General features: G+C 57.7%; 1 protein-coding gene across 1 annotated transcript in view; it reads right to left on the reverse strand.

The window, feature by feature from the left end:
* Positions 1 to 24,636, reverse strand: part of PLXND1 (plexin D1) — a gene marked incomplete at its 5' end in the record, with an annotated part of 53,105 nt that overhangs the window by 10,164 nt on the left and 18,305 nt on the right. The window contains 23 exons of the mRNA XM_081105870.1: positions 472 to 670; positions 909 to 1,039; positions 1,566 to 1,670; positions 2,462 to 2,574; positions 2,669 to 2,776; positions 4,193 to 4,307; positions 5,064 to 5,213; positions 5,300 to 5,563; positions 5,749 to 5,839; positions 5,927 to 6,094; positions 6,829 to 6,968; positions 7,066 to 7,165; positions 8,281 to 8,432; positions 9,179 to 9,333; positions 10,467 to 10,560; positions 10,762 to 10,851; positions 13,585 to 13,689; positions 19,846 to 19,948; positions 20,373 to 20,481; positions 20,665 to 20,842; positions 22,066 to 22,195; positions 22,299 to 22,399; positions 22,680 to 22,811. Coding sequence (XP_080961996.1) covers positions 472 to 670; positions 909 to 1,039; positions 1,566 to 1,670; positions 2,462 to 2,574; positions 2,669 to 2,776; positions 4,193 to 4,307; positions 5,064 to 5,213; positions 5,300 to 5,563; positions 5,749 to 5,839; positions 5,927 to 6,094; positions 6,829 to 6,968; positions 7,066 to 7,165; positions 8,281 to 8,432; positions 9,179 to 9,333; positions 10,467 to 10,560; positions 10,762 to 10,851; positions 13,585 to 13,689; positions 19,846 to 19,948; positions 20,373 to 20,481; positions 20,665 to 20,842; positions 22,066 to 22,195; positions 22,299 to 22,399; positions 22,680 to 22,811 — 3,033 coding nt within the window. The remainder of the gene's footprint in view (positions 1 to 471; positions 671 to 908; positions 1,040 to 1,565; positions 1,671 to 2,461; positions 2,575 to 2,668; positions 2,777 to 4,192; positions 4,308 to 5,063; positions 5,214 to 5,299; positions 5,564 to 5,748; positions 5,840 to 5,926; positions 6,095 to 6,828; positions 6,969 to 7,065; positions 7,166 to 8,280; positions 8,433 to 9,178; positions 9,334 to 10,466; positions 10,561 to 10,761; positions 10,852 to 13,584; positions 13,690 to 19,845; positions 19,949 to 20,372; positions 20,482 to 20,664; positions 20,843 to 22,065; positions 22,196 to 22,298; positions 22,400 to 22,679; positions 22,812 to 24,636) is intronic.

Genomic DNA, 24,636 nt, shown 5'->3' on the forward strand with positions numbered 1-24,636 from the left:
TCACCAAAACCTGGGACAGCCTCCCCACCCAGTTCGTTACCTGGCGCATTCCTACTCCAGCCCTCACCAGGCCCCTCCTGGAGCCCTCCAGCCCGGTCAGAAGCCTCAGTGGCGGAGCCTTGCTGAATTTTAATTTGTTTCCACATCTCTCTCCCCTAACGCTGGGAGCGCTCCCGTGGCTGCGAGGGTTTGATGACGGAGGACCAGTTCCCTGACGTGGCGTCCGTTCTGCCCCGGCGGGCTCTGAGCCTCGCAGGAAGCCAGGCCTCCGCGGGGCCTCCGTCCCCGTCTGTATAATGGATCCTCTGGGCCTGTCCCTGCCCTCCTCTGAGTCCCTCTCTCCTCTGCACACAGGATGGGATAACTCTCCTGGAAGAGCTGGCGGAAGGATGAACAGAGTCCAGTCTACCGCGGGAAGACTGGGAGACGGTGTTCCCTGCCGTATCGGTGGCGCCTTCACGCCTGCCTCACCCTCAGACAGCTGTACATGCAGATGGACATCCAGTTGGTGAGCATCTTCTCCACCACGGACTCCGTGCGCCGCAGCATGAGCTTGGGGTTCTTGGCGGCGGAGGCGTCGATGAGGTCCACCAGCAGCTCCTTCATGATGCTGGTGTAGTACTCGAGCTTGCCGTGCAGCGCGATGGTCAGCAGGGAGGCCAGGCTGCACCTGTGGGTGGGCATGGGCGTCAGCGGCCTTATCACTGATGTGCCTGTGCGGGTGGAATCCAGGCCCGGGAAGGGGAGGAATGTGGGGTCTCAGAACCCCCAGTACCCCGCCTTGATGTTGGAGGCCAGCTAGCTGCCCAGAGGACATGGTGATTTGCAAACTACCCGAGCCCAGGGTCCAGCCAGGCCGGCCCAGGACCAGTGGGACCTCAGACACAGCCCCACCCCCAGAGCCTCACCTGTCCCGCACTGCGAAGTCCTTCTGCTGCTCTAGGGCGTGGACAAAGACGATGAGGAAGTGCTTGTTGTTGAGCAGCGAGGAGAACAGGCTGATCCCCTCTTCCATGTTGGGCCGGCAGCTCTCGGGGATCTGCAGAAGCAATCGGAGAGGGGACCAGTGCCTCTGCCTGGCTGAGGGGTCAGCACTTATAACTCCCCGAAAGGCTCCTTGAATGCCTCCTGGGCTGGGGAGCTCACTACCTTTTCATGGTGGATGCCTCCTAACTCCCCATGACTGGGAACAATGGCTCAGCTGGATTGAAAAGTGGGGCACAAAGAAGGGCAGGAGTGCCCGGAGGTAACCCAGCACCCCCATGAGGGACCCTCTCAACTGTCCTCTAAGGCGCGGGCAGAGTGGGATGTCTAGGGAGGCCCAGTCCGCTCCCCTCTCCACCTGGCCTGGGGTCAACACTTATAACACCCCGAGGGGCTGCTTCAATGCCTCCTGGGAAGAAGCGCTCACTACCTTCCAATGGCAGATTCCCCTGCCCCACACACACACACCCGCTCCCCTGTGATTTGGATCAATGGACCCGATGAGCTGGAAAGTGGAGCCTGACAGGGACTGGGTGGCCGAGGTGGCCCAGTGTGTGTGAGCGGGGGTCGAGGGTACTCACCTTCCACTCTCCCAGCAGTGGGTGTGTCTCTTGCACCGGGGAGCTGCCCTGGGAGTTGAGGGTCTGGGAGGGCAGTATGTAACGCTCTTCATAGAGGGAGGAACACTGTGGAGGCAGACCCAGCACCTCAGCAGGGCTAGACGCCCCTGGCTGGCATGCAGGGGCGCTCAACAAAGGCAAAGGGACACTTTACAGAGAAAGACAAGGCAATGGGCCACGACCACGGAGTCACAGGATTCCAGAGGAGTGGGGAGGGGTGTCCCCGGGGGCTTCCTGGAGGAAAAAGAGTGGAACCAGCATGCGCCAAGCTGTAGCAGTGCAAGAGGGCACAGGCTTAAAACAAAAGCAGCTGAGTGCGGAATAAGGGAAACTGAGGCAGAGAGGCTGCTGCATGGTGTGACCAGGGCAAGAGGAGGGCATTGGCCATCAGCACAAATGCTCTGGGCAGGCCAGGGAAAGTGGGGACAGGGCAGTAGCCAGGAACAGAAAGGCATGGAAGGGGTGGGCAGAGTCCAGGGGGCAGGAAGAGGGTAGGTGGAGACCAAGAAGAGCCTGGCTGGAAGGGGCCCCGATATAAGAGAGGCTAGCAGGACACATGACGCTTGGGCACCTCTGCTCACCCCCCGCCCCCCTCGTCTCCCCAGTGAGGGGAGAGGCAGGCCTAGCCCCTAGGAGGAGAGTGGGGCTGGCAGCCAGCTTCTATATGGACAGTTAAACATTACGTGAATAATGAAGGAAAGCAGGGATGGAACCTGGGCCCCTCCCGGCGAGCCCTGTGGGTCTGCACGGCTCACGGGGCCCACGCTGCACTAGCCCAGTTTCCCCACGTGCATAAAAGTGCCCTCAAGCGGCACAGCCTCGAGCCCCTGAGGTGGTGGCCGAGGGCACCGGCTGACCTTAGGGAAGAAAGTGCGGGTCACAAAGTGCTTGTACTCCAGGAACGGGATGCCCTGGCTGCGGTTGAGCTCCTTGGTCAGATCCGTCATGTCCGTCTGCAGCTCGGCAAAGCCTGGTGGCAGGAAGGTCGCGGTGAGTGGATCTCCAACCCATTCCCCAGCTGGGAAAGCCGAGGTGGGTGGTCCTGCACGGTCCCCACCCCCTACCTTTACGGATTTCCTCTCGGATCTGCGACTCCATCTCCTCCATCTGCAGCAGGGTCTTCTGCCAGTAGCGCTCAGCGCGGCGGCTCTTGGTGCAGAAGACAAACAGGGCTGCGGGCATTGGAGAGGGGATCAGGCCTGGAAAGCCCTTTGGGAAGCTTGTGTGGGCACCTGCTGTGCGCAGGGCCCGGAGGGAGAGGTCCGGCCTCAGCGCTGCCTCCTTGGGGACAGGTGTGGCAAGGCGGCCCCCGCCTCCCCTCCCCAGTGGGCAAAGCGTTTGGAGAAACCAGTAAAATAAGGCTCAGTGTCCCATTCTTATAAAAAGGAGTGTGTGTGTGAAACAGTGGTAAGCAGTGGCTTTCCCTAGGGATAGATTACATGTGAGAAATATGGGTGCTTTGTGTGTTTTTAGCATTTTCAATTCTTTCTACAAGGACCAAGTGTTACTTGTGAATTGAGAAACTTTTAAAAGCAGACTACAAAGCAGTATTATATTATAATCCCTTTTCTAAGTTGGGAGAAGGGATATATATATATATATATATATATATATATATGTATTAAAATATTTTATATTGTTATATATATTTGTACACATTATAAATATTATATAAAACTTTAAGAGACTGACAGGAAACATACCAAAATATACAGGGTGATAACGATGGGAGTGTGTGTTTTTTTGATTCACTGATTCCCTAAAATGTTCTACATTGAATATTTTTTAAAAACAGCTTTGTTAAGACATGAATGATGCACATGCCATGCGATCCATCCATCCATTTAAAGAAGACAATCCTAATGGCTTTCAGTTGTGCATCCATCACCTGGGATCCTACAGCACGTGGTCTTTCGTGAGTGGCTTTTCATTTAGCATCATGTTGTCAAGGTTCAGCCCCGAGGCAGCATGAGCCAGCACTTCATTCCTTTTTATGACTGAACAATATTCCATTGTGTGTATCTATAACTCACATTTTACTTATTCATCAGCTGATAGACATTAAGTTGCTTCTATTTTTGTCTGTTATGAACAATGCTGCCATGAATTTTCATGCACAAGTTTTGTGTGAACATGTTCTCGTGTCTGTTGGGTAGACACCCAGGAGTGGGATTGCCGGGTCACAGGGTAGCGTTTTGTTTAACATTTGGAGGAACTGCCAAAGTATTTTCCAACCCCACCAGCAGGGTATGAGGGTTCCAATTTCCCTGCGACATTGAATATATTACCTTTATAACCACTACTTTAAAGTGGTGTAACAACCCTCTCAAGTACCTTCAACAGCTCCCTAATGATTAGCTAGAAAGGTTCCAAATCCCACAGCGTGCCCTCCCATCAGCTATCCTACCGTTGGTGATGTCGCCAGGGACACCTCACCCACCTCTGGGGGCAGGACCTGTTCCTACCCCCACACCGATGTTCAAGCTGTGCCCCCAGCCCACTATGCCTCCCCTTCTATCTGCCCATCTTCAAAGGGGCAAGGGGGGTAGGCCTACCCTCCAAGGTGTCATGAGGGTGGGGCTCCTTACCAACCACAGAGAGCAGCAGCAGGACGCTGCAGATGACGATGGACACGATGATGGCGGTCTCACTGCCGCCCAGCTGTAGTGTGGCAATGGTCTGGTTGAAGTTTCCTACCTGGACCTGCACAAAGATAGGGGAGGGGGTTGTAGCTTCCCTGGACTTGTGCCTCGGCTCTTCTCCTAACTAGCTATGTGGCCTGGGGCAAGTCGCCTGACACAGAGATGACCACACCCACCGCCAGGGGATGCTTGAGGACTAAATGAGAGAATGCTTGTCGTGCTTTTAGTCCTGGGACTGGCACAGAGGAGAAACTCAGCAGGGTTTTTATTAAGCCTGGGAGGCATGGCAGAGGAGCAAGGCTGTTCACAGGGCGTGGCTGCTGTCCCCAGGTAGCTGTAGGATTGTCCTGGGAACAGGAGGCGTCTGAGGGCTCCAAGGGCAGAATTGGGACTGAGATGCAGACGAAAGGGAGCTTTCCCAGTCAGAGCTGTCTGTAAGGAAATGAGCTCCCCAGCCCAGGAGGCATGCAAGCAGGTGCAGTGCAGAAAAGATCCTGCTTTCTGGGCCCTCGCTCTACTCCTCTTGCTTCCCTGCCTTCCATGATCCTGTGTGATGACTGGCAGCCCACACTCTGGGGAGAGCACCTAGAACGGGCAATTTCTTATGGCTTTCCAGAGTCCAGCCCCATCAGGCCTATCACTGACCTTGAGCAGGTCCCTCAGTTCTTGGCCCTGTTTCCTCATCTGTCAAGTGGGGACGTAGAGCTCTGCTTTGCTCTGCCTGCTCAGTTCCAAGGTGCTGAGCCAGGGACAGGCACCTGGGCAGATGGGGCTGGGAGCTATGTCCGCCTCTGCCTCCAGTGCCCCATCCACTCACCGTGATGGGCAGCTGCCCCTCGGCTGTGCCCAGGGACTCGTTGACCGAGCAGTGGATGACTCTCTCCGAGACGATCTGGATGTCGCAGGCCACTTGGCCGATCTTGACCCGGTACTCGTGGCTCTCCAGCCCCAGGCTGTCCTGCTCTTTCTGTGGGAGAGGAGGGGCGTGCTCACCCAGGTCCATGGCTGAGCCCAGCCCATTCCCTGCCCCCGCCCGGCACCCGCTGCACTCACATGGATGACTAGGGTGAGGGGCTCCCCAGGGTGGTGTTTGATCCACTTCTCCCTCTTGGCCGTGGAGAACTGAGGGTCAGGGAGGTAGTCCAGGCGGAACCTGCTGCCCCGCTGGGCCTCCTCGGAGTCCAGCAGCTCCTCGGCCACTGCTACCTCGTCGGTGTAGGCCCGCCCGTTGATGAAGAAATCCACTGGTGCCGACGCGTTGCTCAGGGCCCCCGGGGAAGGGCAGGTGATGAGGGTGGAGTTGAGAACCTTGCAGAGCTGGTGGGAGAGGGCCATGGACCAAGGTTGGGGTGGGGGATGAGCAAATAGACATGGAGAAATGGGGAGAGTTTGAGGTTTAGGAGGACAGAGAAGCAGAGGGGGGCGGAGAGAGACAGATGGAGAGATGCAGCAGAGCGGGGCTGCCAGCCACCCCCACCACCTCAGCCCCCTGCCCCGCTCACTGTGGGCTGTCGGCCGATGTGGTGCACAGCCATGGACACGTTCTGCACCATATGGAAACGCTCACCAGCCACTGTGATGGTCCTGCCACCGCTGTGGGGACAGCAAGCCCATCAGCCCACCTGCAGCCCAGGAGAGCTAGACCCACCTGGGGGGTCAGGATCAGGGTCAGGGTCTCACCTGACGGGGCTGCGGCGGGGACTGATGGCTATGATGACCGGGTTCCGCATGTACCAGAAGGTGAGGTTGCCATGCACACAGCCTCGGTGCTCGAAGCGCACACACACAGGCACGGGGGCTGGCAGGGTGCCCCCGGGCACTGTGCAGGTGATGCTAGTTTCTGTGCGCCTATGGGAGGGCAGCAAGCTGTCAGCAGGGCCCCCACCTCCCATTGCTTGCCCCTACCCAACACCCCCTGCCCCACTGACCAGGGGCACAGGCCTTTTCAATGGCCCCAATCTGCTCTTCTGCCCTCTTGTACATAAGTCTGTTTCTATATTCCCATTGCCATATGTTGCTTGGGCTGTCCTCTCCACCTAGAATATCTTCCCGTCTCTCTCACCCTGCCTGTACTTCTCAGTCCCACCTCCTCCAAGAAGCCTTCCCAGAGCTCCTCTCCCAACTCCTGCCCCTGACAAGGGCCCTGTCCCGTGGCTCTGAAAGCCCAGACTTTTCTCCCAATCCAACCCCATTGGACATTTCTGTTTCCTGTGGGAGCGTCTGCTTTTCCCTGAGGGCTGAGACTGTGTTGGGCTCATCTATTTGTCCCCATCAATGAAGCCTGGTACACATTAAGAGCATAATAAAGACAGAGCTATCTCACCAAAAGCTAAGGATCTCAGAGTGTATGCAATTACCACCATTTTACTGCAGCTGTCACTTATGAAGCACCTACTGTATGCTGGGCACAACGTACTTCCCATAACTCCCTGTTCTTACCAGATGAGGAAGCTGAGGCTCAGAGGGGAAAGGGCTTGGCCAAGGGGTGATGCTTGATCCCAGGGTAGCACCCCCACCCCTCCGGCCCCCCAGCCCCGTGGTTTCTATGGGCCGGAGGGGGCAGCTGGGGCCAAGGGACTTACATGAGCTCCGTGCAGGGCTCTGAGTTGTTCAGCAGGACCTGGAGCTCAGAGCCCACGTGGAGGTCGCTCCCGTGGATGGTAATCCTGGTGCCCCCCGCCTTGGGGCCCATGGCAGGCTCCAGGGAGTGGACCAGGGGCAGCTGTGGGGTGGGAGGCAGGTGGTCAGGCCTCAAGCCAGCCCAGGGGGTGTGCCTGGCTGGGTGGGTGGGCAGGACAGTGGGTGGCGGCCTCCCTTACCACATAGGAGAAGCGCTCCCGTGACTTGCCCTCCTTGGAGACGTTCACTGTCACCACATCTGAGAACGCCCCTGGGGCTGGCCCCGTGACACACACAATCCTGGGGAGGCAGCTTTGGTCAGGAAAGCAGCTAGAGGGTCATGGGGGCCTATAAGGCACTGCCCCATTTCTCCCTTGAACAATGTCCGCAATTGCACCCCAGGATGTGTGCGCTCCCCATCCTTGCACTCAACCACCTGTCCCTCCCACTCACAGCTGGGGCTGGCATTCGACTGGGACACGCCTGAGGGCATTACCCCCTGAGTTCCCTATCAGTTGGAAAACAACCACTGAGCCCCCCCAGATGTCATCCTGGTCTTCCCAAGGACACCGCCCCCGCCCCCCCCCCCCCCCGACTCTATAATTTTCCCACAATTCTGCAACTATATGACAAGGGGTTAGACAAGACAGTCTCTTAGGACACTTGAAAGTTCTGTGACCACAGAACATTCGCTCGGCTGGTAGCCTTATCTGCAAGCCTGACATATGGGCTCCGAAAAAATATCCAGTTCGTTCATTCCCTGCCCCCAAAGGCATCCTAGAGCCCTCAGGCCAGGCCTATAGCTACAGGCCCGGATCTTTGCACCTCACCAGCAGCCCACACACATTCTTAACTGTGGTTTTTTTCTTTTTTTTTTTTTCATCAGAGCAAGGCTTCTGTGGAAGTTGGTCTAGGGCAGCAGATCTCAACCTGTGGGTTGCAACCCCTTTGGGGGTCGAACGACCCTTTCACAGGGGTCGCCTAAGACCATCCTGCATATCAGATATTTACATTACGATTTATCACAGTAGCAACATTACAGTTATGAAGTAGCAATGAAAACAATTTTATGGTTGGGTCACAACATGAGGAACTGTATTTAAAGGGCCAGAAGGTTGAGAACCACTGGTCTAGGGGAACATGGGAGGGCTTCCCAGAGGAGTGGGCACTTGAAGGTTGAGTGGTGTCCCGAGCAGCAAAGGGCAGAATGTGTGGTGGGAATGATGGGAGCAAAGTCCAGGAGACCTCGGAGTGAGCAACTTGGGGGGGGGCAGGGGGGCAGAAGGGTGTCTGCTGAGGCGGGTGGGATGGCCAAAGGGAGATAGGAGGGCAGATATAAGGTTGTCACTGCCAGGTGTGGGGGGGTGGAGGGCCACAGGTCACTCAAACTGCCCCAGGGACTGCCTGCTACTTACTCCTCTGACACTGTGTATCTGTCAGCCAGTGGCTCACAGGCCACGCCGCCAATCCACACGCCATGGGCCACATCGCTGAGCCGCCGGCCCAGGTTCCTGCCATGGATGGTCAACAGGGTCCCACCGTCCAAGGGGCCACTCAGGGGCTCAATCTGCCGGGTGACCAGAGAATAGGGTTCTGAGGCTGGGATGCGGGCAGGGATCCCCGCCACTGTCACAGGCACCCAGGGGGAGGCGGGGCCACACAGACCGGCCACTTAGGGGAGGCTCTGAGAATGCTGGGATTGCTAGTCACCTCACAGGTCACTGGGCTACCAGTGAGGGTGTGTGTGTTATTAAGCCCACTAGGGTCTAATAACAGTATGGACAGACTCAATGCTATGGGGGGGGGGGGGTCTCCTGAGGAAACCACATCTGACCACACGATCCGGCATCCCAGCCAGAGCTGACTGGGTCTGGGATGGGCAGGTGACTCAGGCTGACTCCTCCCCGGAGCCCCCAGGCTGAGCAATCAGAATCATTCCTCGAGACATTTTTCTTAATTAAAACGGGGGCTTGGGAGTAACTGGCATCCTCAGCTGTCACCATGTCCCCTGCCGTTGCTATAACACTAGACACACTCCGTCCAGCATCTCCGCCACCCGCCTCCCAAGGCCCCTGCCCTGCAACTTTCTCCGTAGCACTGGCCGCCGCCTCTATGACTTATTCCCTTACTCACCCTCCCTAAAGCATGGCCCCCTGAGGGCAGGCGCTCTGTTTTGTTCACTGCGATGTCTCCGGCCTGCAGAGGCCCAGCACCAGGCGTTCCACAGGCAACAGTGCGGGTGTGCCGGGCGTGCAGGCACGTGTGCTGTGCGGGAGCACAGGCAGGGGCTCCCATGGGGGTGGGGGTGCTTACCGCCCGGATCTCGGGGGCAGGGCAGGCTCCAGGCAGGGGCTGCAGGGGCCCCCGAAGGCGACAGCTGTCGCTCCACACACACAGGTGGCCCAGGTCCTCCCGGCCCAGGCACTGAGAACAGTCGGGGCTGCCCATGGCGCAGTTATACACCTCCACTGGGAAAGACATGCAGGCAGCAGGGGTCAGCCCCCCATTACCGCTGTCCCCTCCACACTCACCCACGCACAGGCAGGCCCTGTTTCTGAGGGTCAGGACCCCAGGAGGTTCTTGGTACTTTCTCCAAACCTCCTGGGGCCTGTGCTAAGCCCAGGACAGCCACAGCCTCGTTCATATCATTCATCCCCACGGCAATTCTATCAGCTGGGAGCTGTTTATTAGCCCCGCTTGGCAGACAGGAGAGGAGGCTCAGAGAGGGCGAGTGACCGGTCGAGGTCACACAGCCTATGGGTGACGGAGCTGGGATGCACACTCAGGTCTGAGTGGGTCTTTTCACCCACAGCGGAGCTCCGGGATGCTGGGAAACACTGAGCAGCGTGGGTTCTGCAGGCCGCAGACCCTGGGAGTGGCCCAAGAAGGCCTACAGGGAGGCTTCTCCGGGTGTGCAGGCTGGGTCTGAGGCCTCGGTGGCGGGGGTGTGGGGAGCCCATGCCCACGAGGGATGTCTGAGACTCCCCATGAGCAGACAGGCCTTTGGAGAGTTGATTCAAGCATCTGATGGGAGTAAGGACACCAACCACCGTTTGGGGGCTGATGGTGCCCCGGGCACCTGCTAGCTTTGTGCGGTCATCCCTGCAAATCCTCCGAGGCCCTGCAAAAGGTCCTGTGCCCTCGTTTCACCTGGGGGCACTGCGGCCCAGAGAGGGAAGGGCAAGGACACGCCCGAGGCTACACAGCCATTGGCCTGGAGGTGACCCGAGGGCATGGTACCTGGCCCAGAGCAGCTGCTCAGTACATACGTACTACAATGTCACCACAATAAATTCAATAAAAAAATAATTTTTTTTAAAAAAATTAATGGCACAGAGTGGAGCCCCAAGCGAACCAATGAGTATATAAACTGAGTAAAAAATAAATCTTTGGGCTGCTGTTTTTCTTTAAGTAAATAACTAAATACTAAATGAACAGGTACTAGATGGCAGGGCTGGCATCGAGAGCCTGGGTGCATTAGGGATGGCGAGGGGGGGCAGCTGTGACTGTACAGTGAGCACTGGGAGGAGACCCCCCACGGCCGAGCCCACCCATGGTGGCTGAGTCCCCTGGAGCCATGTGGGTGGATGGGGGCTCCAACCTGTCATGGGGTCAGGGCTGTCCAGGAACCGAGCTGACCGTCCCTTTAGTTGGAGGCTGAGTGGAAACACCTGGCTCTTCTGGGTCGTGTGCAGCTGCAAAAGGATGGGAAAAGCGTGAGGGGTGTAGACGGTGTCCGGGTCTCTGCTGGGGGAGAGGATGCCATGGAGACAGCTGAGGGCAGAGCTGCTGGGAATGGGGGGGACCAACAGGAGCAGGAGGTTAGATGGGAAGACAGTGCAGCCTGTGGACTAGTGCAGGCCTCCCCCTGCCCCCGCCGGAGCCACACCACTCACCACCACTTGGTTACAGAGCACAGCTGATTCATTCACCCACACGGCCTCAAAGATGTCCTCCTGCCCAAAATTACATTCAAGGGCTGCGCTCTGTGGGAAAGAAGGGGGTGGGGTAGGAGAGTCTGGTCAGCACCCCCTGCCCTCCAACTCCAGCAGGACCTCATGGACCACTGCCCTGGAGAGTGGGCTTGGTCCTACTCTCAGCCTTTGCTGGGCTGTACCCTCCTCCAGAATGTCCTTTCTTGCCTCCATGCCCAGTGCTCGAGGGCGGCAAGGAGTACGTGAACTCCTAGAACTTTGGCCTGTGCGCTCCATGTCACTAAAAGCCTCTCCAACACCCCCTTATGGCCCAAAACGAGAGCCTTTTACTCAGCTCCTAAGGTGCTAACTCTTTAGCATGCTTAACACCCCACACCTTCACACCCACACCTTAACACCCCACACCTTAATGCCCCACAAGCCCATGCCCCAGGCAGACAGGACACTCTTGGACATAGCACAGACTGTCCTGCCCTCAGGCCTTTGACCAAGCCCATTCTTCCACCCGAAAGGTTTGTCTCTCCTCCTATCACCCAGCAAAACTCCACAGTCTTCAAAATCCAGCTCAAATACCCCACATTCCAAGCCTTCCCAGACCCCCTCAATTCAGGGGGCATCCTCATATGGTCACTCACTCAGCAGTTAGTACTTGGGTGCATGCAGAGGTTCTATTATGCTCTTCTACGTCAAGGACTGCCCTTATCCCGATGCCCAGGCTCTGTTCCCACCTGTCCCCTCACCCAGATCCCTCTGACACCTGGGGAGCTGACAGCAGTTGAAAGAGCGCAGGTTCTACCTCACACAGGCCTGGGTTTGAGTCCCATCTCTGCTACTTCCTAGCTGTGCAACCCTATGCATGCAGTCCTCCTCTCTGAGCCTTGGTTTCCTAAACTCTGCAATGAAACAAGCCTCCCTATTCTTGCAGGGTTGCTGAGAAAAGTGGAGACTGTGTATCTGTAGTAGGTTGTACACTGTGGGTGCCTAATATGTGCTGGCTGTTATTAGTATGCAGAAGGCACTCGATAAATGGTGGATGAATAAACAGGGCCCGATTCCCCAGTCTCATCTTGCCCTTGGCCCAGCACGGGGCTTCTGGGGAGCAGCATCAGCCAATATTTGCTGAGCGAACAAACTCGGGTTTCGTGAGTGTTGGGCAGCCACGTGGCAGGACTTCCTGTTTGTGTACCTATCAATGGCAGATGTGACACTCTGCGGAGAAAGCAAGTCAGCAACCTTTCCCCTACCCTGCCCCACGCCCCCTCGCTCTGAAGCCAGCACAGGAAAGTGGCTGTTGACAGGGCTGAAAGCTCATTTGTTCCCTGCGATGCTAAGCCGAGAGGTGGGTCTGTCCTTTTGAGTCCCTGAGCTCAGGCCTGGGCCACCTGGGGGACAGCAGGTCCAGTCTGTCCTGGGGCTCCCCAGGGTGTAGGCTCAGCAAACAGGGCTGCAGCAGACGCCAGGCAGGGCTCTGCCCACGCCCACCCTCAATGCTTAGGAGCAGCCTGAGGAAAGGAGGGCCGGTCACTGAGGTCAGTGAAGGAGACACGTGTCCCGAATAGCTGGAAAGCAGCAGCCAGGACCCAACCAGGGCGTGAGCCTCCCGATGGCAGGTTCCTGCAGCCCAGGGGAGCAGCAAGGTGTTCCCCATGGACCCAGACCCCTGGAAGTTCTGGGAGGCTCAGCCCCAACCACTGCAGGGTGGAGCCTGAGGGCCAAGGGCAGGGCCCCGCCTGCCCCCCTCCCCCAGAGCTCCAGCCCAGCCACATCCCAGACGCCCAGCACGTGGCCCCCACGAGTGACGACAGGCCCAGCTTCCCTGTGAGAGCGGCAGATGGCGAGTACCCAGGAGTGGGGAAGGGGGTGGCTGGCAGGCTTCCAGGACTCATCAACGCTTCCCACCCAGAAGGGACCCAGAAAGGGGCGAGAGCCCCTCCCCCAGCCCAGATGGGAAGTGGGGGGAGGGAAGGCTGGCTGTAGGGAAGAGCACTGGATCGGGAGTCCGGGGCCAGGGTACGAGTCTAGCCTGACGTGCTGTGACCCAGAGGCATCAACTTCCCTTTTCTGGACCTCCTTTTCCCCATGTGGACCAGGGAGCGTGGGGCGGCAGGGGGTTCTCTGGCCTTTCTCCAGGGAAGACTGGCAGCCACCCCTGGGGAGATGTGTCCAGGGTCACAGTTCAGCCTGGGGGTGGGGCAGGGCGGGGTACACATGGGCAGTGCCCACCATGGGCTGTGGCCCAGCTCTGCCGGGGATCTTCAGAGGGTAGAGGAGTCTGGGGGTCCTGGACTCAGCATTCTGATACCCAGTGGGTCCTGGCCAGGGTTCCCCTTAGGCTGCTGGTGGCTGCTGTCCCCTTGGCCTAGGCCAGTGATGGCGAACCTTTTGAGCTCCGCGTGTCAGCATTTTGAAAAACCCTAACTTAACTCTGGTGCCGTGTCACATATAGAAATTTTTTGATATTTGCAACCATAGTAAAACAAAGACTTATATTTTTGTTATTTATTTTATATATTTAAATGACATTTAACAAAGAAAAATCAACCAAAAAAATGAGTTCGTGTGTCACCTCTGACATGCGTGTCATACGTTCGCCATCACTGGGGCCTCACCACCCACTTCCCTTTTTCTTTTCTGTGCAACCAGAGCGGGGCTTTCTCTAACAGAACCTGGAAACTCAGAGCAAGGAAACCAAAACATGGGTGGTGGGCCCACAGCACGGGGCCCCACTGGGACGTATCTCTCCCAGCCTCCCGCCCCCTCCCACCTGGCCTGGCCTCCACTCACCTGGAAGAAGGCAGCGTTAGCCAGGAGCACTGGGATGGTCTGGGAGCTGCCTGTGGGCATGGGTACCAGGGGTGAAGGCAGGATCTGGGGGCAGTCCTGAGGGCTCTGCAGGCAAAACACAAGGAGGTGGAGTTGACCGAGGAGGCATTTCAGAAGAGACGGCTTCATGGCCACCGGGCCTGCCCATGCAGTCCTGCCTCCCCGAGGAGATACCAGTCAGCTGGTGTGAGGAAACACTAGCAACAAACCTGTATGATCCACCAGCACTGAAGGCAACATGCCAGTGAGTCCCCACCCTCTCATTTGATCCTCATGGCAACACCATGGGCAGGAAGGTGTACTGGCCCCATTTTACAGATGAGGAAACTGAGGCACAGAGCGATAACATAACCCGTCAAGTGGTAGAACTGGATCCCTCCCATGCCTCTGAGAGGAGGCCAGGAGGCTGAGGTTGAGGATTGGCCCCTGTGAAATGGGGGCTGTGCCCACACCCCAAGACCCCTCCCCGCTCTGGAATGCCAGTTTTCAGATGACACACATTAATGATTCAGAGAAAAGAAACCGGACTTCTGAATGGCTCATGAGAAACGGGCTGTGAAGGGCCTGGTGCCACCAGGCTCCAGCGGACAGCCTTTCTCGCTTCCTGGGCTCAAGTCACAGCTCTGGGCAGAGGCGCCAGCTCCCAGAATCCCAGGGAGGACCTGGGCATCATCATTCCCATGGCAGAGGTGGAGCCACTAAGGCTATTTCAAAGAAGGAAGGGAGGGAGGGAGGGAAGATGAGCAGGCAAGAACCTGAGGTTCATGCCTGTCCGGTGTGGCTCAGTGGTTCAGCGTTGGCCCATGAACCAGGAGGTCACGGTTCGATTCCCGGTCAGGGCACATGCCCGGGCTTTCATACAGGAGACAGCCGATCAATGATTCTCTCTCAGCATTGATGTTCCTATCTCTCCCTCTCCCCTCCTCTCTGAAATCAATAAAAATATATTTTTTTAAAATACATATAAAAAGAAAAAGAATCTGGGGTTCAGAGAGGTGGGGGTGGCCTGAGGTCAGAGGGCAGAGCTGGTCTTTGAACTCCCATCTGTCACTCTCAGAAATTGAGGCCCAGGCTGAGGGGCAGAGACAAGGGCTGTGCCCACCGTGCCAACTTAGTGGCCTCTCTGAGCTGGGAAGTTTGGAGCTCCTATCCTGCCTTGGGTTCCCGGTGGGCCATGTCCTGCCTCTTCAAACTCCGAGAGCCTCACCTGCTGGGACCCTGAGAGAGGGGAGCGTAGGGGACCCTGGAGCAACCACAGCCATCCTAAGGGGCCAGCCACCCTTCGGCCCAGGGGCTGCCTGCTCTGCGCTCCTCCTGCCCAAGTCTGGTTGGGGAAGGGTTTGGAAACATGATGATCCATCTGTCACCTTGAGGAACCAGCCAGAGTCAAAGGCGTCAAGGGAGGGAAGGTGGAGGCCTTTTCTCCTCAGTGTTAGTCAGACAGGGAGCTCCTTGAGGGGAACCTCAGGGGTCTCGCATCAAACCTGACCTTGAGGGGATGCCAAGGCCAATAATCACTAATGATCATGCCAATGACAGTGGCAGCCACGACTCACACAGACCTCACTGTGCACCGGGACAGTTCTCAGCACCAAATCCTTCCTCCCTCAACCCTAGGACGTAGGTACTCTCATCATACCCATTTGACAGACAGGAAATCGAGGCACAGAGAAGTAATGGTTTGCCCGAGATGGAATGTGCAGCACAAGAGGGCTCTAGCTGTCCAGACCTTTTGCTGACCACCAGGCCAGTAATGTCACCCCAACGGGGGGGTTTTCCTTGGGGGCTGTGCCTGGTGCAGAGCACAGGGCCTCAGCTGAAGAAGTGAGACACTCAGGCCCTGGTGAGGCCTCCTGAGCTGACGGTGCATGGCTGGGAGGTGGGAGCTGGTGTCCAGCCCCCTGTGTGAGCACACACAAGTCGCTGTCCCTCTCTGAGTCGTCCTGTGCTGTGTCGTGTGAACGCCATGGAATTCCAGGGAATGGAACCCACATGTTCTCAATTAGGTTTCCCAGCTGCCGCCAGTTCTGCTTTGCAGCTGCCTGGAGACTAGCGGCTCTGTCCCCCCAGCTCCTCCCTACCCATCGGTAGGTGGCCGACAGAGGAGCCTAGGGGTGAAGGTCAACAGAGAGGGGCTCCCATAAGAGGCCCTCCAGAGGGAATGATGTGGGGCCATCTCTGCGGGGCCCCGACTCCCCTTGGCCCCTATAACCCCGGGCCACTTGGATGTTTGAATGCATTCTACTGAGTAGAACCAAGGCTGAGAGCTGGCTCAGTTTTGCCCTCCTCCAGTGCCTCCCCCAGGGTCAGCGAAGCCTCCACGGGGGCAGCAGGTGTGTCTGCTGGGGCCCCCACCACGACCATCTGCCTCCAACTCTGGCTTGGCCTTTGGGGAACTTCCCCCAAACCCAGCCTCGGGGATGAGTGGGTGCCCAGACCACCCTGGCCTCAGCAATTGGTTCAGAGAATGTAGGGAACCCTGGTTCAGCCAGTGAGACTCATCTATGGGACTTCTGCAGAACCAGTGAAAGCTCTTCTTTTTTAAAAAACCCTCACCTGAAGACACGCTTAGGGAGAAAAAGGGAGAGAGGGGGAGGAGGAGGGAGAGGGAGGGGATGAGAGCGGGGTGGGAGGGGTGGGGAGAGAGAGAAACATCGATGGGTTGCCTTCTGCACCTGCTCCGACTGGGGATCAAAGCCACAACCCAGGCATGTGCCCTGACTGGGAATCAATCCGGCAACCTTTCAGTGCACAGGACGGTGCTCAACCAACTGAGCCACCCCAGCCAGAACCAACGAAAGCTCTCCTTGTTTCCCAGGGCTAACGGGATGGGGAGCAGCCTGAAGTAGCTGAGCCCATCTTGCTGCCAGGAGGGATGACCTGCTGAGCATGGCGCCCACCCAGAGGGGTGGGGAGGGCCCCGACCACCTTGCTGGAGCCCCTGGATCCAGTTGTGCCCGACGGTGATGCCACCTCCCGGACTTTTCACTCACATGGGTCAGTTAATCCTGTTGGGGCTGAGGCCAGCTTGAACTAGGGCAGTGATGGCGAACCTTTTGAGCTCGGCGTGTCTGCATTTTGAAAAACCCTAACTTAACTCTGGTGCCGTGTCACATATAGAAATTTTTTGATATTTGCAACCATAGTAAAACAAAGACTTATATTTTTGATATTTATTTTATATATTTAAATGCCATTTAACAAAGAAAAATCAACCAAAAAAATGAGTTCGCATGTCACCTCTGACACGCGTGTCATAGGTTCGCCATCACTGCCCTAGGGCTTCCCTACTTGCAACCAAACCAGCCAAGTGGCTTCTCGCTTTGCTGGAGGAAGTTCAGGGCACGGCCTGCAGGCTCAGGAGGGAGATGGGGAGTGGGGACAGATGCTGGGCAGCAAGGCGGGGAGCCACAATATGCCAACGTGAGCCCAGCGTGTGCTGCTTCACAGAGGGCCTGACCTTTCCCTCTGCGGGAGCTCACAGCCTCTCCCATGTTCTCTACCAAGTTCAAGGGCAGAGAACCGGTATCCCAATGAAGGGAGCACTGACCGGCCCAGGGACCCTGACCCCACTGACCTGTTCCCTCTCCCTACCTCTCCTCAGTCCCATCGTCCCCCTACACTGCCCCACATTCCTACCAAACCCCTCATTCCACTGGCTCCTCAGGAAGGCGTCCCTCCAGGCTCCCCACCAAGGGAGCCGCCCTTCCACCTGCCGACCCTCCTTGCTCCTAGGCCTGAAGTCGCACCTCCTTGGGGAAGCCACCCTCAGGGAGGCCACACCATCCCTTGGACAACTGAAAGTGGAAGAGGTGGCCCCATTCCTCTCCCCGCCCTCCTCGGAAAAGCTGAAACCCTGCCCCCAGCATCCTCTACGCCCCCACATCCTTCCTCTGGGGCCTGGGAGGAAATAGGGAAGTGACCCAAGACTCAGCCCTAGCACCTGCTTCCCAGGGACACCGCCCAGGCCTGGCTACGACCACCGCCTCCTCCCAGCTCCTGAGGGGCCCAGAAAGATGTTCCGACCCCGCGCCTGCCGCCGACCACAGGCATGGCGCCTCCACAGCTAACTGGCACTCAATTAGATGGCAAATGAAGCATCGGTCAGGGCCTCCTGCAGGCGCAGGGCGGGGGCTGCCTCTTCTCCTGCTGGATTACCATAATCCTTTAAGACAGGCCCGCTCTGTGCCCCCACCCCACCTCCTGACCCACCGAGCACAGGTCCGGGGGAGAGGGGGTTATGAGGGCACCGCCAAAGAAACACCTCCAGCTGGTGAGCTGCTGGCACAAAGGGCCCTTCGCAAAGAAGCCCTCCTGTCCCACCTCGCCTTTTCCTGCGTACCTACTATGTGCCCAGTATGAAGCCGGTCCCTTACAGGTGCAGCCTCTGAAGTAGGTCCCATCTTACAGATGGGGAAGCAGGCACAGAGAGGTTTGGTGGCTGGCCCAGAGCCACACAGCCACAACTCACAACTCAGGTCTTGGCTCATGATGGGGAGGGCAGAACTGTGCCTCACTGGGTTCTCTCCCAGTGCCCAGACTCAGGCATATAACAGATATTTAATAAATGCTAAACACACTGGGTTGAGACTGGGTCCCCCTCACCCCACCACCCTTCTAGGGACAGGCTGCTCAAATGCTTCCCACTGGCATCACTGAGTCCCTGCTGTGTGCACAGCCCTGGACTGGGGGCTGGAAGATGTGGACCCCAAACAAGAGCAGGAGTCCTGGTCAGTCGAGGCTGGAAATCCCAAAGTTCTGCAGGGGCTTGGGGCCTCCCCTGTGGTTTAGCCACGCAGCCTCCACTGGCTCTCGCCCAGCACAGAAATCCACATGACTGCCTCACTGCCCTCAGTCAGGCACGGCTCCTGGTGGTCTCCCCTTCCTCAGAGCCCGTCTGAGGCTCAGGCCGGAGGGGCTGGAACCGGAAGAGTGTGAGCAGACAAGGTTCAAGGATTCCTGACGAGTTTCTCCGAGTCCAGTGCCAAGAGGCTGGGGCTGCTTCCTAGGATCCATGTCTAGAACAGAGCCCCAGGGACCTCCTCCTGCTGGGAGCCAGCCCCTGGTTCATATTGGCCACCTCAGTTGTGCCATCTGGAAAATGGGCAGAAACACCCCTTTCCTAGAGAGATGAACTGCAGGCCGGTACCAGGACTTCAGCCTGGTCCCTTGCAGCCCTCATCCAAACAGAGGGCCAGCAGCCAGGTCCGACAGGAGATGAGCTGTGGTCTCAGGACCCTGCGGTCCCCATCCCCAGTCCAGTCATCCCATCTGGCTGGGCATTACCACCCCAGCCAAAGTTTCCGGCACACCATTTGGTCATTCCTGGCACACGGCTTGGAATAGCCTGGGAGGCTCTTGGGGCAAACGTAAGAGGTCACCCTGCAAGTGAACTCACCCCGGAAACAACCAACAAAAGGTATGTCTCATTTCCATTTGTATTTTTCCTCCTGTTCCCCACTCTACCACCACACCTGGCCCTGGTACCATTAATTAAGCCTATCTACCCCGTAGCACCGGGGAGGGCCCGGGCCATAGCCAGTGCAGAATCAGCCCATGGAGCCCAAGGAACCAGCATGAGCAAAAGAGCCTGGGAACATGTGGTTCCTGAGGCAGCGTGCCCTCTCCACCCAGGAAGACCCTGGCACCCCCTACTCCGGGTGCCCAGGGCCAACGGGGAGACCAAAACACGGGCCTTTCAGCCCAGCTCATGTGGGGAAATGGGAAGAACATGGTCTTAGAAAGAGGGGTTTGGATTCAAATCACCAGTCTGCTACTTCCTGACCCCCTAGGGCTGCTGAAAATATTAAAGGTGAAGTTAAACCCTAGTCAGTCCTGGCACGATGTGCGGACAGGGGCCCTCCTACGGCAGGTGGGAGTACGAACTGGCACAGGCTTTCTGGAGGGCAGCTGAGCTAAAGGTGTAAAAAATATAGCCACACTTTCACCCCAAAGTGCCACTTCTAAGGATTGGTCTGCAGGGGATAGTCAAGGATGCGTACGGTGCCCTGGCCGCATTGGCACGCAAAAAGTAATCAGCACGTCCAACAACAGGGATTGGCGAGATGCTCTGCCATGTGACCGGCACGGCACAGCTGTGCAATCTGGTGCCAAAGAAGAAAATTTAATGACGTGGGAATGTTTCCAACATGTTAAATGAAAAAGAAAAACAAAAGAGGCGATGAAATAGTGGAGGCAGAGGGCAGCCCAGGCCCGGCTTACCGTAGGATTCGGTGAGGCCTCGCACCGAGACTCGTTGGAAACACAGGTGTGCTGCTGGGTGCACCAGAAACAGCGCCACTGTGTGGACAGGCAGCTGGTGCAGCTGGAAGACAAGGGGATGCTCAGCTCTCGACCCTCACTCCGCCCCGGCCCCGCACCACTGCAACCCAGGAGGCAGATCCCAGCACTAGGGAAGGTCTTCCTCATCATCAGAGTTGCCAGGAAGGGCTGTGCACTTCGTAGCGTAGTGAGTTCCCCACCGCAAGAGGTATGCAAGAAGGGGATGGGCCAGCAGAACCTTCAGGAGACTAAATGAAGAGAACTCACAGCACTTTTCTCTGCCCCTACCAGCCTAGGTGCTCACAGAACCCAGGCACCGAGGTGAGAATAGTTTGTTGTCTAAATGAGTTGGCCAGTGAACAGCTGAGGGGCCTACCTGCCTCTAGGACACTATCATTTTTCTTCCAAAGGCTTCCCCACGAGCGAAAACCTCCCACCACCTGGAAGCTAGCCCCCGCCCCACTCACGCCGTGTGGGGGTACACTTGTCCGATGCGGCTGCAGTCGTAGATGGTGAAATTGGCCCTGACGATGTTCCGCCCGTTGACCCTCACAGACATCTCCACGGTCACATGGTCTGGAATGGATCAGGGGATCCAGGGGGAGAAGAAGGACAAGGGGGTAGAGGGGTCTCCACTGACATCAGAGTCTGTGACATAAAGACCCCCATGCCTGAGATCCACCACTGCACCCCTTCGGGGCTGGGCATCTGAGGAACCCCAGATGGCTGTCTCCACAGTCCAGTGAACGGAGAGCTTACCTTGGTGCGGCGGGAAGGGCGGGAACTGGTCCTTGGGTAAGAGGTTGCAGTAGGCGATCTGGTGGCCGAAGGCAGGGCCTGGGACCCGGGCCACAGTGCGGATGTTGTTGCCGTAGTCACAGGCCATCTCCATGCCACTGAGGCTGGGCAGGCTGCCAGAGATCTGGAGGATCATGCCCTGGAGGCGAAGGGCCCTCAGCTGGGGGCAGGCCCTCCCCGTATAGCCCCGCCCCCAACCTCGCCACCCGGGAGAACCAATGGCGGTGGGGTGGCTAGGACTCTAGGTTGCAGCCTGCATGTGACCAAGCGGCTTCCGTTTCTCTATCTGCAAAATGAAACTCATCTTACAGTGGCCAAGGAGGCTCCGCAAGATCTGGCCCATGACCTCTCTGAGCCCATCCGCTAATACTCTCTCCAATCCTCCAGTCTCGCTCTCACCTCAGTGCCCTCTGCCCAGAAAACTCTCCCCAGATACTCGGCTTGGCTCACCTACTTCACATCTTTGCTCAGATGTCACCTTTGCGGGGAGGCCCCCCACCCTGATCTGGTCTAAAATGTCAGCACCCCCAACTCCATCTCCACCCCTCTCTCTGTCCTGCTTTCTTCTCCATGGCGTTTACCACCATCTTGACCATCTTTCTTGCTCATTTTCTCTCACCCCAGGAGCATGTCAGTCCCTCAAGGGCCAGGGTTTTGTCTGAAACAGGGGACAGGTGAGGACACCCAACGCCAGAGAAGTCACTGAGGGCAGGGCGGGTGGTCCTCAGGCCTGCTGTCCCTCTGCCCCAGCTCTTTGCCAGGGTCTGGAAGGACTCCTGCCCCAACGCTGCCTGCTATGGGTGGGGAGGGGCTGAGGTAGCGCTAGGCACTCCTGGGCACAGGCAAGGGGGGAGCCACTGGCCCCCACACAGTCACCTGTTTCTGAGAACGAGAAATAGCAGCCTGGCACTTGGTGGTCCCTCCACCCCCTCCCTTGTTCTGGGGCTGGAAAAAGACAGAAGGGGCGGGGGGGGGGGGCTCATTCTCCTCCCATCCTACCACTTGCTCCTTCTTCCTGGGACTCTGGAGCCTGCCCACCTGAGTTCAACTCCCAGCTCAGCTACTCCCTAGCTGTACGGCCTGTACCCCTCTGTGCCTGTTTCCTCGTCTGTAAAATGGGGACGTAAAGAGCATCCGCTGCATAGAGTGCTGGGGGGGCCGACCAGAGGTGACCGCCATGCACACAGCACATCCTGACACTCGGTAAGGGCTCAGGAAAGCCAGCCATTCTCACTGAATTGTCATCTCTGGGTCCCAGGGGCCCTATGGACAGGAGTCCCACCTCTCAGGGCTTGGGTGCCAGGTGAAGGGCAGCTCCCCACCCTGTATCCCCCACAGTGGGTCCTGCCCCCCAAAACTCACTGGGTACTCCTGGCGCACATCAATCTCGGCAGGCAGGACTGTCATGGTGGGACAGCGGCCGGGGCCCTCGCTGGCGCTGGTCCAGAAGTGCTGCTGGCTGGAGTTGGCGCAGTCCTGCTGCAGGGTGCACCTGGAGCGGCAGGACACACGTCAGGACCCCTGTGGGCTGCTTTCCTGCTGCAACCTCCAGGCCCAGGCCCAGACCCTGCCCCTGCCCCTGCCCGGGGCCTCACCGTGTCTCCAGGGCACACCAGCCGCAGTAGGCATCGGCCGCACCCACGCAGTCCCCACAGGTGGCGTGCACGGCACACGCAGCGACTTTCACCCTAACCATCTGGAGGCAGAGGCAGGGGCCCAGCTCAGTGAGGCTGCCAGCCCCTCCCAGGGCACTCAGCCTGTGAGGGCCATGAGAGGCGGGGGAAACTGAGGCTCGACACTCTAACGGGGATAACATGGGAATAAGGCTTCCCTGCACTGGGAGGTGAAGGGTGAGCAGGCAAAGGAGGTGGGGGATTGGGGTGCTCCTGGCGGGAGGAACAGTGTGTGCAAAGGCCAGGCAAGCAAGACAGCTCAGCTCATCCTGGGACCTTGTCAGGCCAGGGCACTGGCCTTACCTGGTGGGACGTCATCAGGTAAAGGTAGCCAGGGTCTGCTGGGTCAAACTGCATGACGTGGTGCACCGGCTCCCCATAGGCCACCGTCACCACCCGCCGGCTGACCACCTGCATGCTTTCATTCAGGTTGATCTGCGGAGGTGGGGGTGGTCAGGGTGATGGTGTGCTGGGCGGGGGGGGGGGGGGGGGCGGGGGGGTGCTCACAGCACGGGGAGGCCGAACGCAGGGGAGCTGTCACCGGGCGGAGGGGACCTGACACAGGCTTGGGGGCTCAGCCTCCCCATCCTCTCGCGCCCTCCAGGACTGGTGGGAAATCACAGACATGGAAGGGCGATGGGTCCAGCCGCTGCCACACTTTTGCCTCTGCTGTGCTCCTATCAGGAGCTCCCGCTCTGCTCCTCACCAACACATCCCACCCTGTGAATACGTGCGGGCTTTACAGTTATAAACATTTTCTGGGAGGCTGTCTGGCGTCACGCCTAAGAACAGGAACTTGGGTTTGGATTCTGGCTTTGACATTTACAAGCTGTAAAACGGACAAGTTGTCCAAGGCACTCCCCGTCTATGGGCCTTGGTTTCCTGAGCTAATGGGGCTGACAGTACCTGTCCCACAGGGCTGTGGGGAGCACTGAATGAAAAGATGCATGCAAAGTGCTCATGGGGCCATACTGCTCATACCTCCCCCCTCACACCCCATTTTGCAGATGAGGAAGCTGAGGCCCAAGGAGGCCACGGGACTTGGCAGGCATCATAAAATGAAGACTCCTCAGAGTCACGATACAACCTCGGCCTGTCTGACCCCAGAGTCCAAGGCTGGAGCTGGGTCATGGGGTCCAATGTCCAGGCAGGAGGACAACCAGGACTAGCGGGGGCCTGGAAGCTTCTCTAGCTGAGGGCCCCTCTGTATGTCCCTCAGAGTCCCTTCAATCTGCTCTTTTTCGACTGGCCTTACTCACTCCCAGCATGCGGCACCAGGCCTGGGCTCGTACCACTGGTCAGGGCCTTCCTGGGGCTTCCTACTGCCCGGCCTCCTCTGTGGGTCTAAAACCTTTAGTGAGTCCTTCCTGCTTATGTAATAAACTTGTGCAAGTCCTAATGATCTGACCCGAACTTACTGCCAGCCTCATCTCCACTCACTCAACCCAACTCACAAATTCCACTTCCAGGCCTCTGCCCCAGTTGAGCTCCCTTCTGGAATATCTCTCCCCTCCCACCCATGTGCCAATGAGGCCAGCCTCTGTTCTCCCAGGGTCTCCTCCAGAAAAGCTGCCCGCATGCCCTCCACAGACCAAAATGAAATTACTCTCTCCCCAGGTTCCCACAGGCTTTTGTCCAGCCCCTGAGACATCGCCAGTCCCAGGTGGCTGTTGGCAGAGTCTGTCCAAGGCAGCTTGGCCCAGGTTCAGTATGCTGCCCCCAGCCACCCCCACGCATCCAGCAGACACTCAATTCATTTCTACTCCTTCAAATGTTTATTGAGCACCTACTGTGCTCCAGGGCCTGGGCTGGGTATTATGATCTCAACCCCAGGCCGGCGGGAGACAGTCTTCCCAGAGCAGGATGGTGGGTGAAGAGGTGGGTTGAGGGGTAGTGTGTGCTCTGGGCCAGCTGGACCTGAATTCAAGCCCAGCTCTTGCTGTGTGACTTGGGGGCAACTGTTTTCCCTCTCGGAGCCTCAGTATCCCCATCTGTGAAGTGGGAATCATGGCTCTGCCTCCCTTGCAGGGGTGTGAAAATTAAAAGAGGAAATGCCCATGATGTGCCCTTCGAGGCTGGGTAGACAGTGGGTGCCTAATAACTGCAGCTTCATGGGCAGAAAGCAGCAGAGACTCCTTGTGTCCCACACACAGAGGCATCATCGCAGGAGACTCTGACCACAGTCCTGGATGGTCCAGCTCATTTTCCACATGACGGACAAGGAAACGGAGGCTCACTCAGGACACGCAGCTGGGCGTGG

The sequence above is a fragment of the Myotis nattereri genome (genome assembly GCF_964212035.1).
Source record: "Myotis nattereri genome assembly, chromosome: 14".
NCBI classification, from domain to species: domain Eukaryota; kingdom Metazoa; phylum Chordata; class Mammalia; order Chiroptera; family Vespertilionidae; genus Myotis; species Myotis nattereri.